This window comes from Pseudophryne corroboree, chromosome 6, assembly GCF_028390025.1.
Source record: "Pseudophryne corroboree isolate aPseCor3 chromosome 6, aPseCor3.hap2, whole genome shotgun sequence".
In the NCBI taxonomy this organism is placed as follows: domain Eukaryota; kingdom Metazoa; phylum Chordata; class Amphibia; order Anura; family Myobatrachidae; genus Pseudophryne; species Pseudophryne corroboree.
The window spans coordinates 190,689,209-190,704,987 of NC_086449.1; the positions used below are offsets into that span (position 1 = coordinate 190,689,209).

Below are 15,779 nucleotides of genomic sequence, written 5' to 3' on the forward strand. Positions count from 1 at the left end.
AGCAGGACTCACTGAAAATAAAAAACCTAAAATACACTTTTATTCTAAGCAGCTCAGGAGAGCCACCTAGCCTGCACCCTTCTCGTTCAGGCACAAAAATCTAACTGAGGCTTGGAGGAGGGTCATAGGGGGAGGAGCCAGTGCACACCACCTGATCCTAAAGCTTTTATTCTTGTGCCCTGTCTCCTGCGGAGCCGCTATTCCCCATGGTCCTTACGGAGTCCCAGCATCCACTAGGAGGTCAGAGAAAAAAAGTATACTTACTGTACCCCGCTCCTGTTTCCAGACCCTGCAGACCGGCGCCGCTCTTCTCCTCGGATCTATGGGAGAGACGTCAGTCATGACGTCTCTCCCATAGCACAGCATAAGCGCTAGAGGTCAATTATGACCCCTAGCGTCTATGCCACAATGCTGTGCGGTGTGCGATGACGTCATCGCGCACCGCACACCAAAGGTCCTCTCCATGAAGGGAAACTAGACGCTTAGCGTCTGATTCCCTTCAGAGCGGGGGAGGACCAGCGCTACGAAGGGAAACCAGACGCATAGCATCTGGTTCCCTTCTCACAGCGGGAGGGGGGGCACAGCGGGGGGACACTGCTGGGGCGCACACTGACAGTGGAGGATCTTGCCATGGTGCGGCGCCCTCCGGCAAAAGTCCTGCTTGCCCGTGGCAAGATCCGCCACTGATAGTGACAGAACACGGGGGGGGGGTGACAGTGACAGAAAACGGGGGGGGGGTGACAGTGACAGAACACGGGGGGGGTGACAGCGACAGAACACGGGGGGGGGGGTGACAGCGACAGAACACGGGGGGGGGGGTGACAGCGACAGAACACGGGGGGGGGGTGACAGCGACAGAACACGGGGGGGGGTGACAGCGACAGAACACGGGGGGGTGACAGCGACAGAACACGGGGGGGGGGTGACAGCGACAGAACACGGGGGGGGTGACAGCGACAGAACACGGGGGGGGGGGTGACAGCGACAGAACACGGGGGGGGGGTGACAGCGACAGAACACGGGGGGGGGTGACAGCGACAGAACACGGGGGGGGGGTGACAGCGACAGAACACGGGGGGGGGTGACAGCGACAGAACACGGGGGGGGTGACAGCGACAGAACACGGGGGGGGTGACAGCGACAGAACACGGGGGGGTGACAGCGACAGAACACGGGGGGTGACAGCGACAGAACACGGGGGGTGACAGCGACAGAACACGGGGGGTGACAGCGACAGAACACGGGGGGTGACAGCGACAGAACACGGGGGGTGACAGCGACAGAACACGGGGGGTGACAGCGACAGAACACGGGGGGTGACAGCGACAGAACACGGGGGGTGACAGCGACAGAACACGGGGGGTGACAGCGACAGAACACGGGGGGTGACAGCGACAGAACACGGGGGGTGACAGCGACAGAACACGGGGGGTGACAGCGACAGAACACGGGGGGTGACAGCGACAGAACACGGGGGGTGACAGCGACAGAACACGGGGGGTGACAGCGACAGAACACGGGGGGTGACAGCGACAGAACACGGGGGGTGACAGCGACAGAACACGGGGGGTGACAGCGACAGAACACGGGGGGTGACAGCGACAGAACACGGGGGGTGACAGCGACAGAACACGGGGGGTGACAGCGACAGAACACGGGGGGTGACAGCGACAGAACACGGGGGGTGACAGCGACAGAACACGGGGGGTGACAGCGACAGAACACGGGGGGTGACAGCGACAGAACACGGGGGGTGACAGCGACAGAACACGGGGGGTGACAGCGACAGAACACGGGGGGTGACAGCGACAGAACACGGGGGGTGACAGCGACAGAACACGGGGGGTGACAGCGACAGAACACGGGGGGTGACAGCGACAGAACACGGGGGGTGACAGCGACAGAACACGGGGGGTGACAGCGACAGAACACGGGGGGTGACAGCGACAGAACACGGGGGGTGACAGCGACAGAACACGGGGGGTGACAGCGACAGAACACGGGGGGTGACAGCGACAGAACACGGGGGGTGACAGCGACAGAACACGGGGGGTGACAGCGACAGAACACGGGGGGTGACAGCGACAGAACACGGGGGGTGACAGCGACAGAACACGGGGGGTGACAGCGACAGAACACGGGGGGTGACAGCGACAGAACACGGGGGTGACAGCGACAGAACACGGGGGTGACAGCGACAGAACACGGGGGTGACAGTGACGGAACACGGGGAGGGGGGGTTGGGTGACAGTGACGGAACACGGGGAGGGGGGGGGGGGGGGGGGAGACACAGTGACCGAACACAGGGGGGGGGGGGGTGACAGTGGCAGAACATGGGGGTGACATGGTGATAGAACACGGGAGGGGTTGGTACAGCTAAAGATCTCTCCCCCAAACCTAAAAACAGTCTGACGTCACTGCCCGCACACACAAATATATGCACACTATCACACACACACACACACACACACTTTCTTTTACTTTTCCCATTAACTTACTGATCTGGCTGGCAGTGGCAGGAAGGATGTATCTGCAGCAGTCTGGCTCTTGTCCCGTGTAGCTCCGCCCCGAGGTCCCGTGTAGCCCCACCCCCTCATCGGCACCTAGCCCCGCCCCCTTCTCGGCTGAACACAGCCGTTGTCACTGGGGACTCTGGAGGAGGCTGCTACAACGCAGCAGCAGGAGCAGCAGGGGAGAGAGGCGCCGCTGGCAGCTTGGAGGTACTGCAGTGCAGAGCAATGACAAGCAGCTCAGCTGGTCGGGCCGCTTGTCATTGCTCGCTGGTGGGAGGCAGTGGGCCGGGCAGGATCGGTTTGCGGGCCGCATCCGGCCCGCGGGCCGTATTTTGCCCACCCCTAGTCTAAACTGACCCACCTTGAAGGAAAAAATAAGATTTTACTTACCGGTAAATCTATTTCTCGTAGTCCGTAGTGGATGCTGGGGACTCCGTAAGGACCATGGGGAATAGACGGGCTCCGCAGGAGACAGGGCACTTTAAGAAAGAATTAGGAATACTGGTGTGCACTGGCTCCTCCCTCTTTGTCCCTCCTCCAGACCTCAGTTAAGGAAACTGTGCCCGGAAGAGCTGACAGTACAAGGAAAGGATTTTGGAATCCAGGGTAAGACTCATACCAGCCACACCGTATAACTCGTGATAAACTTACCCAGTTAACAGTATGAACAACAGAGCATCAGATAACCCTGATGCAACCATAACATAACCCTTATTTAAGCAATAACTATATACAAGTATTGCAGAAGAAGTCCGCACTTGGGACGGGCGCTCAGCATCCACTACGGACTACGAGAAATAGATTTACCGGTAAGTAAAATCTTATTTTCTCTAACGTCCTAGTGGATGCTGGGGACTCCGTAAGGACCATGGGGATTATACCAAAGCTCCCAAACGGGCGAGAGAGTGCAGATGACTCTGCAGCACCGAATGAGCAAACACAAGGTCCTCCTCAGCCAGGGTATCAAACTTGTAGAACTTTGCAAAAGTGTTTGAACCTGACCAAGTAGCCGCTCGGCAAAGCTGTAATGCAGAGACCCCTCGGGCAGCCACCCAAGAAGAGCCCACCTTCCTTGTGGAGTGGGCTTTTACTGATTTTGGAAGCGGCAATCCAGCCGCAGAATGAGCCCGCTGAATCGTGTTACAGATCCAGCGAGCAATAGTTTGCTTTGAAGCAGGAGCACCCAGCTTGTTGGATGCATACAGGATAAACAGCGACTCAGTTTTCCTGACTCTAGCTGTTCTGGCTACATAAACCTTCAAAGCCCTGACTACATCTAGTAACTCGGAATCCTCCAAGTCACGAGTAGCCACAGGCACCACAATAGGTTGGTTCATATGAAAGCCCTGTCCATATGGAAAACCAGATAGGGGCTTTTATGTGACAAAGCCGCCAATTCGAAGCCAAGGCTAATAGCATGACCACCTTCCACGTGAGATATTTTAACTCCACGGTTTTAAGTGGCTCAAACCAGTGTGATTTCAGGAAACTCAACACCACGTTAAGATCCCAAGGTGCCACTGGAGGCACAAACGGGGGTTGAATATGCAGCACTCCATTTACAAACGTCTGAACTTCAGGAAGAGAAGCCAGTTCTTTTTGAAAGAAAATGGATAGGGTTGAAATCTGGACCTTAATGGACCCCAATTTTAGGCCCAAAGTCACTCCCGACTGTAGGAAGTGAAGGAAACGGCCCAGCTGGAATTCCTCTGTAGGGGCATTCCTGGCCTCACACCAAGCAACATATTTTCGCCATATACGGTGATAATGTTTAGCCGTAACGTCCTTCCTAGCCTTTATCAGCGTAGGAATAACCTCATCCGGAATGCCTTTTTCTGCTAGGAGCCGGCGTTCAACCAACATGCCGTCAAACGCAGCCGCAGTAAGTCTTGGAACAGACAGGGCCCCTGTTGCAAAAGATCCTGTCTTAGAGGCAGAGGCCATGGGTCCTCTGTGAGCATTTCTTGCAGCTCTGGATACCAAGTCCTTCTTGGGCAATCCGGAACAATGAGTATTGTTCTCACTCCTCTTTTTCTTATGATTCTCAGCACCTTGGGTATGAGAGGAAGAGGAGGAAACACATAAACAGACTGGAACACCCACGGTGTCACTAGTGCGTCTACAGCTATCGCCTGAGGGTCTCTTGACCTGGCGCAATACCGCTGTAGCTTTTTGTTGAGGCGGGATGCCATCATGTCCACCTGTGGCAGTTCCCATCGCCTAGCAATCTGCGTGAAGACTTCTTGATGAAGTCCCCACTCTCCCGGGTGGAGGTCGTGCCTGCTGAGGAAGTCTGCTTCCCAGTTGTCCACTCCCGGAATGAACACTGCTGACAGTGCTCGTACGTGATTCTCCGCCCATCGAAGAATTCTGGTGGCTTCCGCCATCGCCACCCTGCTCCTTGTGCCACCTTGGTGGTTTACATGAGCCACTGCGGTGATGTTGTCTGATTGAATCAGCACCGTTTGGTTGCGAAGCAGGGTCTCCGCTTGACTTAGGGCGTTGTATATGGCCCTTAGTTCCAGGATATTGATGTGAAGGCAAGTCTCCTGACTTGACCATAGACCCTGGAAATTTCTTCCCTGTGTGACTGCCCCCCACCCTCGGAGGCTTGCATCCGCGGTCATCAGGACCCAGTCCTGAATGCCGAATCTGCGGCCCTCGAGAAGGTGAGCACTCTGCAGCCACCACAGAAGAGACACCCTGACCCTGGGGGGATAGGGTGATCAGCTGATGCATCTATAGATGCGATCCGGACCACTTGTCCAACAGATCCCATTGAAAGGTCCTCGCATGGAACCTGCCGAAGGGAATGGCCTCGTATGATGCCACCACCTTTCCCAGGACTCGCGTGCAGTGATGCACCGACACCTGTTTTGGTTTTAAGAGGTCTCTGACCAGTGTCATGAGTTCCTGAGCCTTCTCCGTCGGGAGAAAAACCTTCTTCTGGTCTGTGTCCAGAATCATGCCCAGGAAGGGCAGACGCGTCGTAAGAATCAGCTGCGACTTTGGAATATTCAGAATCCAGCCATGCTGTTGTAACACTTCCCGAGAGCGTGCTACGCTGATCAGCAACTGCTCTCTGGACCTCGCCTTTATGAGGAGATCGTCCAAGTATGGGATAATTGTGACTCCTTGCTTTCGCAGGAGCACCATCATTTCTGCCATTACCTTGGTAAATATTCTCTGTGCCGTGGACAGACCAAACGGCAACGTCTGGAATTGGTAACGACAATCCTGTACCACAAATCTGAGGTACTCTTGATGAGGTGGATAAATGGGGACATGAAGGTAAGCATCCTTTATGTCCAGAGACACCATAAAATCCCCCTCCTCCAGGCTTGCGATCACCGCTCTGAGCGATTCCATCTTGAACTTGAACCTTTTCAGGTATATGTTCAGGGATTTTAAATTCAATATGGGTCTGACCGAACCGTCCGGTTTCGGTACCACAAACATTGTGGAATAGTAACCCCTTCCCTGTTGGAGGGGAACCTTTACCACCACCTGCTGGAGATACAATTTGTGAATTGCAGCTAACACTATTTCCCTCTCTATGGGGGAAGCTGGCAGGGCCGATTTGAGGTAACGGTGAGGGGGCATCACTTCGAATTCTAGCTTGTATCCCTGAGACACAATCTCTATAGCCCAGGGATCCACCTGTGAGTGAACCCACTTGTGGCTGAAATTTCGGAGACGCGCCCCCACCGGGCCTGGCTCCGCCTGTGGAGCCCCAGCGTCATGCGGTGGATTTAGTGGAAGCCAGGGAGGACTTCTGTTCCTGGGAACTAGCTGTATTGTGTAGCTTCTTTCCTCTACCCCTGCCTCTGGCAAGAAAGGACGCACCTCGGACTTTCTTGCCTTTTTGTGATCGAAAGGACTGCATTTGGTAATACGGTGCTTTCTTAGGTTGTGAGGGAATATATGTCAAAAAATTTAACTTTCCAGCCGTAGCTGTGGAGACCAGGTCCGAGAGACCGTCCTCAAACAATTCCTCACCCTTGTAAGGTAAACCTCCATGTGCCTTTTTGAGTCGGCATCGCCTGTCCATTGCAGAGTCCACAGGACCCTTCTGGCAGAAATCGACATTGCATTTATTCTAGAGCCCAGTAGGCTAATGTCTCTTTGGGCATCTGTCATATATAGGACAGCGTCTTTTATATGCCCCAGGGTCAGTACTATAGCATCCTTGTCCAAGGTATCAAGTTCCTCAGATAAGGTATCTGTCCATGCTGCTACAGCACTACACATCCAGGCCGACGCAATTGCCGGCCTTAGTAGGGTACCTGAATGTGTATAAATGGACTTCAGGATACCCTCCTGGTTACTATCCGCAGCATCTTTTAGGGTGGCCGTATCCTGTGACGGCAGGGCTACCCTCTTGGATAAGCGTGTTAAAGCTTTGTCTACCCTAGGGGAGGATTCCCAGCGTAACCTGTCCGTTGGCGGGAAAGGATACGCCATAAGCATCCATTTGGAAATCTGCAGTTTTCTATCTGGAGATTCCCAAGCCTTTTCACATAACTCATTTAACTCATGTGAAGGGGGAAAGGTCACCTCTTGCCTTTTTTCCCCATACATATAAACCCTCTTGTCAGGGACTGGGGTTTCCTCTGATGTGCAACACATCCTTCATTGCTATAATCATGTAACGGATGGCTTTAGCCATTTTAGGCTGTAACTTTGCATCATCGCCATCGACACTGGAGTCAGAATCCGTGTCGACATCTGTGTCAACAATTTGGGATAGTGGGCGCTTCTGAGACCCTGACGGCCTCTGCGACATAGGATCAGGCATGGGCTGAGACCCCGGCTGTGCCAAGGCTTCAGCTTTATCCAACCTTTTATGCAAGGAAGTAACATTATCATTTAAAACCTTCCACATATCCATCCAATCGGGTGTCGGCGGCGACCCCACATTCATTTGCTCCCGCTCTGTTTCCACATAGCCTTCCTCGTCAAACATGCCGACACAAGCGTACCGACACACCACACACACAGGGGAAGCTCTTTTTGAAGACAGTTCCCCTACAAGGCCCTTTGGAGAGACAGAGAGAGAGTATGCCAGCACACACCCCAGCGCTATATGTCCCAGGAGTCATACAGTAACTTAGTGTTAACCCAGTAGCTGCTGTATATATTGTTTTTGCGCCAAATTTATGTGCCCCCCCCCCCCTCTCTTTTTACCCTCTTCTACAGTGATTCTGCAGGGGAGAGCCTGGGGAGCTTCCTCTCAGCGGAGCTGTGGAGAGAAAATGGCGCTGGTGAGTGCTGAGGAAGAAGCCCCGCCCCCCATACATATAAACCCTCTTGTCAGGGACTGGGGTTTCCTCTGTGATGTGCAACTCATCCTTCATTGCTATAATCATGTAGCGGATGGCTTTAGCCATTTCAGGCTGCAACTTTGCATCATCGCCATCGACACTGGAGTCAGAATCCGTGTCGATATCTGTGTCAACAATTTGGGATAGTGGGCGCTTCTGAGACCCTGACGGCCTCTGCGCTGTAGGATCAGGCATGGGTTGAGACCCTGACTGTCCCAAGGCTTCAGCTTTATCCAACCTTTTATGCAAGGAATTAACATTATCATTTAAAACCTTCCACATATCCATCCAATCGGGTGTCGGCGGCGACCCCACATTCATTTGTACCCGCTGTTTCCACATAGCCTTCCTCGTCAAACATGCCGACACAAGCGTACCGACACCACACACACAGGGGATGCTCTATTTGAAGACCGTTCCCCCACAAGGCCTTTTGGAGAGAGAGAGAGTATGCCAGCACACACCCCAGCGCTATATGACCCAGGAATCACACAGTAACAGTGTTAACCCAGTAGCTGCTGTATATACTGTTTTTGCGCCAAATTTATGTGCCCCCCCCTCTCTTTTTACCCTCTTTCTACAGTGATTCTGCAGGGGAGAGCCTGGGGAGCTTCCTCTCAGCGGAGCTGTGGAGAGAAAATGGCACTGGTGCGTGCTGAGGAAGAAGCCCCGCCCACTCAGCGGCGGGCTTCTGTCCCGCGTTGTGTGTAAAATAATGGCGGGGCTCATGCATATATACAGTGCCCAACTGTATATATGCTGCTTTTTGCCAAGAGGTTCCCAATTGCTGCCCAGGGCGCGCCCCCCCCCCCCAGGGTCTGGCATGTAGTCTGCCGTATTGGATCGCTTCGAAGGATGCTACCATCTTTCCTAGAAGCCACACACAAAGATGCAGAGAGACCGTCTGGTTCTGTAGAACCTGATGTACCATTTCCTTGATGTCTCGAATCTGGTCTTCTGGGAGAAACACCATCCGTTCAATTTTATCTAAAATGAGGCCCAGAAATTGAATCCGCTGTCTCTGTTGCAGATTGGATTTTTTGAAATTCACGATCCAGCCGTGTCAAATCAGAAATTGATGAGTGATTCGAGCATCCCGGATCAATTGGTCCTGAGGAAGAGCCTTGATAAGGTCGTTTAGATACAGTATTATCGTTACCACTAATGATCTCAATTTCGCTACCATGACTGCCATGATCTTTGTGAAGACTCCACCACTGCCTGAACAATCTGACCAACCCATGCTACAATAGCCTTATTAACCCAAGCACTGACAATCGTAGGTCCTTGTGATGCTCCTGCGGCCACAAAGATAGATTTTAGTGCTGTATCAAACTAAGGATCAGACATCCTTTAGTGTAGTTACATTTGGCATCGGCAAGATAGTCTTCGTTGATAGTCTAGCTAGGGAGGTGTGCACAATCAGAGGAACCTCCCTTTTGGACATGACTACTCTGCGCAGTGGGTAATTAGCCGTGAACTTTTTGGGAATCTGGAAGCGTCTATCTGGCTGCTTCCATTTGATCCTGGAGAGTCTTAGGAATCGGGAAAAACTGCTGCTTGCGGTTTCTGAGACTCAAATAGATCAAAGACCTCAGGTTCCTTAACTACTACTTCCTTGAAGTTAAGGACCTGTTTTACAGCTTCTATTAGGGATTCTAACCCCTTGACCTCAACATCCTCCTCATGAGGACTGACATCAATTATCGCTTTTACTGACTCCCCCTCATAGCTTTACTAATTTTTTTTTACCTGTGCGGGCGGAGTAATTCTAATGAGAAATTCTTCCATCTTCTTGAAAAAACCCGCAGCCCACTCTAAATGCTGCTTGCGGGATTCCGCCTTTTCTTTAGAAATATCTGCCAGGGTACTTTCCCATGACCCAGACGGACCACTGCTCCTGGGTTGAGCGTCCATTCCCAAACATGTGTCGCACACCACAGAGCTGCTTAGTGCTCTTTTCCACATTTCAAACATACATAAGTCTGTGGTCTTGGTTGATGCTTTAGACGCCATGTTAAAAACACACACAAATTAGCAGTACAGATGGGTCCACGTTTATCTTGACCTTTAATAGGATTAACTGAAACTGGCCAGTCGGACTTAATCCCCTGCTGTATTGTTCTCTGTATTGTATTGCAGCTGAGAATAGATGAAGGGTTTATGCTAATAAGTCATGTGCCTAGGCGCAGAAAACTAGTCAAGATAACTGTAGACCCATCTGTACTTTCACCCTATTAGAATAGGAGAAAGAAAGACTGTAGGGATATAGGGAGTAATGAAGAGTAGGAGTCACACAGCTGGAATTTAAAAAATAAAATAAACAAAATTTCTTTAACCACAGCCTGACGTTTATAATCCCCACACCACCAACTGTTGATGCAGCTTGAGTTGACCAGGTTGAGAAATTAGTCCATCCCCCACCCCCCTCAGAGGGGAATGCCCGCTGTATCTGCGTGCCAGACGGGATTTTCACAGTGCAGAGTTTAACAACCAGCGCGCCCGCTGGGAGATGTAATAGATTACCTCAGCAGCTCTGCCCCGCTATCAGCGCGCCCTCCCCTGTCAGCAAAGCCTCTATCCAGCTCATAGTCGTGTTACCGCCGTGGCTCGTCTGCGGGTCCCCCCTGCTAGTCCAGAGCCTTACGCCCGGTGCCGCCGGGTCTCTGACCTCCACTCATCTCAGCGGTGAGACTTTAACGAACGCTGCCCGCGGGGAGAATAACCACATTGCGCCTGCTAGGGGGATTAAGCTGCCTTGCTGCCCACTATGCCTGCACCCTGCCCATATTACTCACTGCTCTGACTCCTTCAGATCTTTTGAGTGAGATGCTGTTAAGTACAGTTGTGGGAGCCTTCACCCTCCTTTCAGCTAGGTTGGATCTGCCCAACAATATTTTAAGAAGAAAAAAAATTCTCTTATGGAGCAAGAGCTCCTTTCCTGTGCTGCTACCTCCGAGAATTTTTTTTCAAAATGGAGGGATGGGGGAGGAGGCAGCTGTGCATATTTCTTTATCATTACATTGTGCCACCTCCAGTCTGCATCCCAGCTGTCTAGTTTTCCAGTGTCCCCTAGTGGATGATAGAAAAACCCCGTAACCGGCAAGGTTGTCTTCTTGAACAGTCTGGCAATGGAAGGCAGGGGATTTCCACTCTGTTCTATTCCCAGTCAGAAAGGGATAGAAAAAGGAGGAGATGCACAGATATTTGGCACTTACAATCCAGATGTTACCAAGCCGTGGTTAGGGTATCTTCCAGCTGTGAACAAGCAGAAAAGGTGACCCGCTGCTTACGATTCCTCTTGGAGAGAAAACTCAGTTACCCGAATATACGCGTCAGAAAAACCTTACAGCCTTGATCAACGATTCGAACCCTGGACATACGAAGACTCATGCTCCTTCACAGAGAAAAGAACCACAGAGTTCTCCAAAGTATCGTCTTCTGCCTGAGGGGAAGCCTCTGAATCGTAACACTCGAAGGATGCCCAGGAGACTTCTGCAAGTGGGGTTCAGCCCACGAACCCATGGATGCAAAATCCATATTGACGACGTGGAGTGAACAAAGCCTTGTACCAAGTGAGCAAGCACCTGGGCCCAATAAGGGGGGTCATTCCGACCCAATCGCACGCTGCAGTTTTTTCTTGCAGCTGTGCGATCAGGTATGCCCTGCAGTCGCTGGGCAGCAAAGAATTGAAGAAAGCGTTCCCAGCGGCGAAGGTTAGAAGACTGACAGGTAGTGGCCGGCCGGGGGTGTCAACTCAACGTTTTGAAGGAGTGTCTGGGCGAACCCAGGCGTGTACAGCCGTTTCCAAGGAGGGATCTTGACGTCTGCTCCGGACAAGATCATCGCAGTGGGCGAGTAAGTCCTGAGCTGTGCAGCAACTGCACGAACTTGTTTGTGCAGCTCTCTACACAAGCGAGCGCAGCCCTGCACAGCGAATACCCCCACCCCCTGTAGGTGGCAATTACCTGTTCGCAGCAGTGCTAGAAGTAGCCTGCTAGCGATCAGGTGGGAATGAGGGCCATGAAGAGGGAAGCCACAGGGACAGGCAGATCACAATCCTTTAAAACCAACACTGAGATAAAGCCCCCTCCCCCTGCAAAAACCAAACTACAGGAGACGGAAGTGCCAAGTTCTATTGTCTGCTGGTGATGAGCTGCTGAGAATTCATACATTACCCCTGCCAATATATTCACAAAAGGTAGCATATCCACCAGTAGAGATTCACTCACAGGTGCTCTGAGCTCCACTTAAAAAGGAGCCCCCCCCCCCCCCCACTTCCCCTCTCCCAGTCAGACAGTGCATACTGTATAGCTATACAATCCAATATACAACGAAATTAAGCACTGAATGCAATGAAAAGCAAAAAGTAATAAAAACCAGTGCAGAGATTGGCAGTTGGTTGACCATGAGACGTTCCCTGACCTATAAAGATCAGTTACTGGGGCAGAGATATATCTCGCGATGACTAACAAAAATAGCAGCTACCTGTAGAACATTATCACCATCTGCATCAAGTGGGGCCTGGGCCAGTTTGATCATGAATACACTGTGGGATCGGCTGGACTCGCGGTTCAGCTGCGTGTTGGCAATTCTCCTCCTCTTCTGACCTGGAATAAAAGATTTTTAGTCAACTTTCACTGGCACCTTTCCACTGGTCTGGAGTAAAAAAAATAAGAATTTACTTACCGATAATTCTATTTCTCATAGTCCGTAGTGGATGCTGGGGACTCCGTCAGGACCATGGGGAATAGCGGCTCCGCAGGAGACAGGGCACAAAAAGTAAGCTTTTAGGATCACATGGTGTGTACTGGCTCCTCCCCCTATGACCCTCCTCCAAGCCTCAGTTAGGTACTGTGCCCGGACGAGCGTACACAATAAGGAAGGATCTTGAATCCCGGGTAAGACTCATACCAGCCACACCAATCACACCGTACAACTTGTGATTTGAACCCAGTTAACAGTATGATAACAACGAAGAAGCCTCTGAAAAGATGGCTCACAACAATAATAACCCGATTTTTGTAACAATAACTATGTACAAGTATTGCAGACAATCCGCACTTGGGATGGGCGCCCAGCATCCACTACGGACTATGAGAAATAGAATTATCGGTAAGTAAATTCTTATTTTCTCTAACGTCCTAGTGGATGCTGGGGACTCCGTCAGGACCATGGGGATTATACCAAAGCTCCCAAACGGGCGGGAGAGTGCGGATGACTCTGCAGCACCGAATGAGAGAACTCCAGGTCCTCCTTAGCCAGAGTATCAAATTTGTAAAATTTTACAAACGTGTTCTCCCCTGACCACGTAGCTGCTCGGCAAAGTTGTAATGCCGAGACCCCTCGGGCAGCCGCCCAAGATGAGCCCACCTTCCTTGTGGAGTGGGCATTTACAGATTTAGGCTGTGGCAGGCCTGCCACAGAATGTGCAAGTTGGATTGTGCTACAGATCCAACGAGCAATCTGCTTAGACGCAGGAGCACCCATCTTGTTGGGTGCATACAGGATAAACAGCGAGTCAGATTTTCTGACTCCAGCCGTCCTTGAAATATATATTTTCAATGCTCTGACAACGTCCAGCAACTTGGAGTCCTCCACGTCGCTAGTAGCCGCAGGCACCACAATAGGCTGGTTCAAGTGAAAAGCCGAAACCACCTTAGGCAGAAACTGAGGACGCGTCCGCAGTTCTGCCCTGTCCGAATGGAAAATCAGATATGGGCTTTTGTACGATAAAGCCGCCAACTCTGATACTCTCCTGGCTGAAGCCAGGGCCAGTAGCATGGTTACTTTCCATGTAAGATACTTCAAATCTACCGATTTGAGCGGCTCAAACCAATGGGATTTGAGAAAATCCAAAACTACGTTGAGATCCCACGGTGCCACTGGAGGCACAATCGGGGGCTGTATATGTAGTACACCTTTGACAAAGGTTTGTACTTCAGGCACTGAAGCCAATTCTTTCTGGAAGAAAATCGATAAGGCCGAAATTTGAACCTTAATAGACCCCAATTTGAGGCCCATAGACAATCCTGCCTGCAGGAAATGTAGGAATCGACCCAATTGAAATTCCTCCGTTGGGGCCTTCTTGGCCTCACACCACGCAACATATTTTCTCCAAATGCGGTGATAATGTTGTGCGGTCACTTCCTTCCTGGCTTTAATCAAGGTAGGAATAACTTCCTCTGGAATGCCCTTTTCTTTTAGAATCCGGCGTTCAACCGCCATGCCGTCAAACGCAGTCGCGGTAAGTCTTGGAACATACAAGGTCCCTGCTGAAGCAGATCCCTTCTTAACGGTAGAGGCCACGGCTCTTCCGTGAGCATCTCTTGAAGTTCCGGGTACCAAGTCCTTCTCGGCCAATCCGGAGCCACGAGTATTGTTCTTACTCCCCGTAGCCGTATAATTCTCAGTACCTTTGGTATGAGAGGCAGAGGAGGAAACACATACACGGACTGGTACACCCACGGTGTTACCAGAGCGTCCACAGCTATTGCCTGAGGGTCTCTTGACCTGGCACAATATCTGTCCAGTTTCTTGTTGAGGCGGGACGCCATCATGTCCACCTTTGGTTTTTCCCAACGGTTCACAATCATGTGGAAGACTTCTGGATGAAGTCCCCACTCTCCCGGGTGGAGGTCGTGTCTGCTGAGGAAGTCTGCTTCCCAGTTGTCCACTCCCGGAATGAACACTGCTGACAGTGCTATGACATGATTTTCCGCCCAGCGAAGAATCCTTGCAGCTTCTGTCATTGCTCTTCTGCTTCTCGTGCCGCCCTGTCTGTTTACGTGGGCGACTGCCGTGATGTTGTCCGACTGGATCAACACCGGCTGACCCTGAAGCAGCGGTTTTGCCAGGCTTAGAGCATTGTAAATCGCTCTTAGCTCCAGTATATTTATGTGAAGAGACGTCTCCAGGTTCGACCACACGCCCTGGAAGTTTCTTCCCTGTGTGACTGCTCCCCAGCCTCGTAGGCTGGCATCCGTAGTCACCAGGACCCAGTCCTGTATGCCGAATCTGCGGCCCTCTAACAGATGGGCACTCTGCAACCACCACAGAAGAGACACCCTTGTTCTTGGTGACAGTGTTATCCGCTGATGCATGTGCAGATGCGATCCGGACCATTTGTCCAGCAGATCCCACTGAAATATTCGTGCGTGGAATCTGCCGAATGGAATTGCTTCGTAAGAAGCCACCATCTTTCCCAGGACTCTTGTGCATTGATGTACTGACACATTTCCTGGTTTTAGGAGGTTCCTGACAAGTTCGGATAACTCCCTTGCTTTCTCCTCCGGGAGAAACACCTTTTTCTGAACAGTGTCCAGAATCATTCCCAGGAACAGCAGACGTGTCGTCGGGGTCAATTGAGATTTTGGAAGATTCAGAATCCACCCGTGTTGTTGAAGCACTACTTGGGTTAGTGCTACTCCGACTTCCAGCTGTTCTTTGGACCTTGCCCTTATCAGGAGATCGTCCAAGTAAGGGATAATTAATACGCCTTTTCTTCGTAGAAGAACCATCATTTCGGCCATTACCTTGGTAAAGACCCGAGGTGCCGTGGACAAACCAAACGGCAGCGTTTGAAACTGATAATGACAGTTTTGTATCACGAACCTGAGATACCCTTGGTGTGAAGGGTAAATTGGGACATGCAGATAAGCATCTTTTATGTCCAGGGACACCATGAAGTCCCCTTCTTCCAGATTCGCTATCACTGCTCTGAGTGACTCCATCTTGAACTTGAATTTCTGTATGTACAGGTTCAAGGATTTCAGATTTAGAATAGGTCTTACCGAACCGTCCGGCTTCGGTACCACAAATAGTGTGGAATAATACCCCTTTCCCTGTTGTAGGAGGGGTACCTTGACTATCACCTGCTGAGAATACAGCTTGTGAATGGCTTCCAATACCGTCGCCCTTTCTGAGGGAGACGTTGGTAAAG

The 15,779-nt window shown here is 51.6% G+C and overlaps 1 protein-coding gene across 8 annotated transcripts in view; it reads right to left on the minus strand.

Annotated features, from left to right (window-relative positions):
* KIF23 (kinesin family member 23) overlaps positions 1 to 15,779 on the minus strand; it is a 140,747-nt gene that overhangs the window by 52,733 nt on the left and 72,235 nt on the right. For all 8 annotated transcript variants that reach the window (XM_063925513.1, XM_063925507.1, XM_063925508.1 and 5 more), the window contains one exon: positions 12,326 to 12,447. In XM_063925513.1, the coding sequence (XP_063781583.1) occupies positions 12,326 to 12,447 (122 nt within the window). The remainder of the gene's footprint in view (positions 1 to 12,325; positions 12,448 to 15,779) is intronic.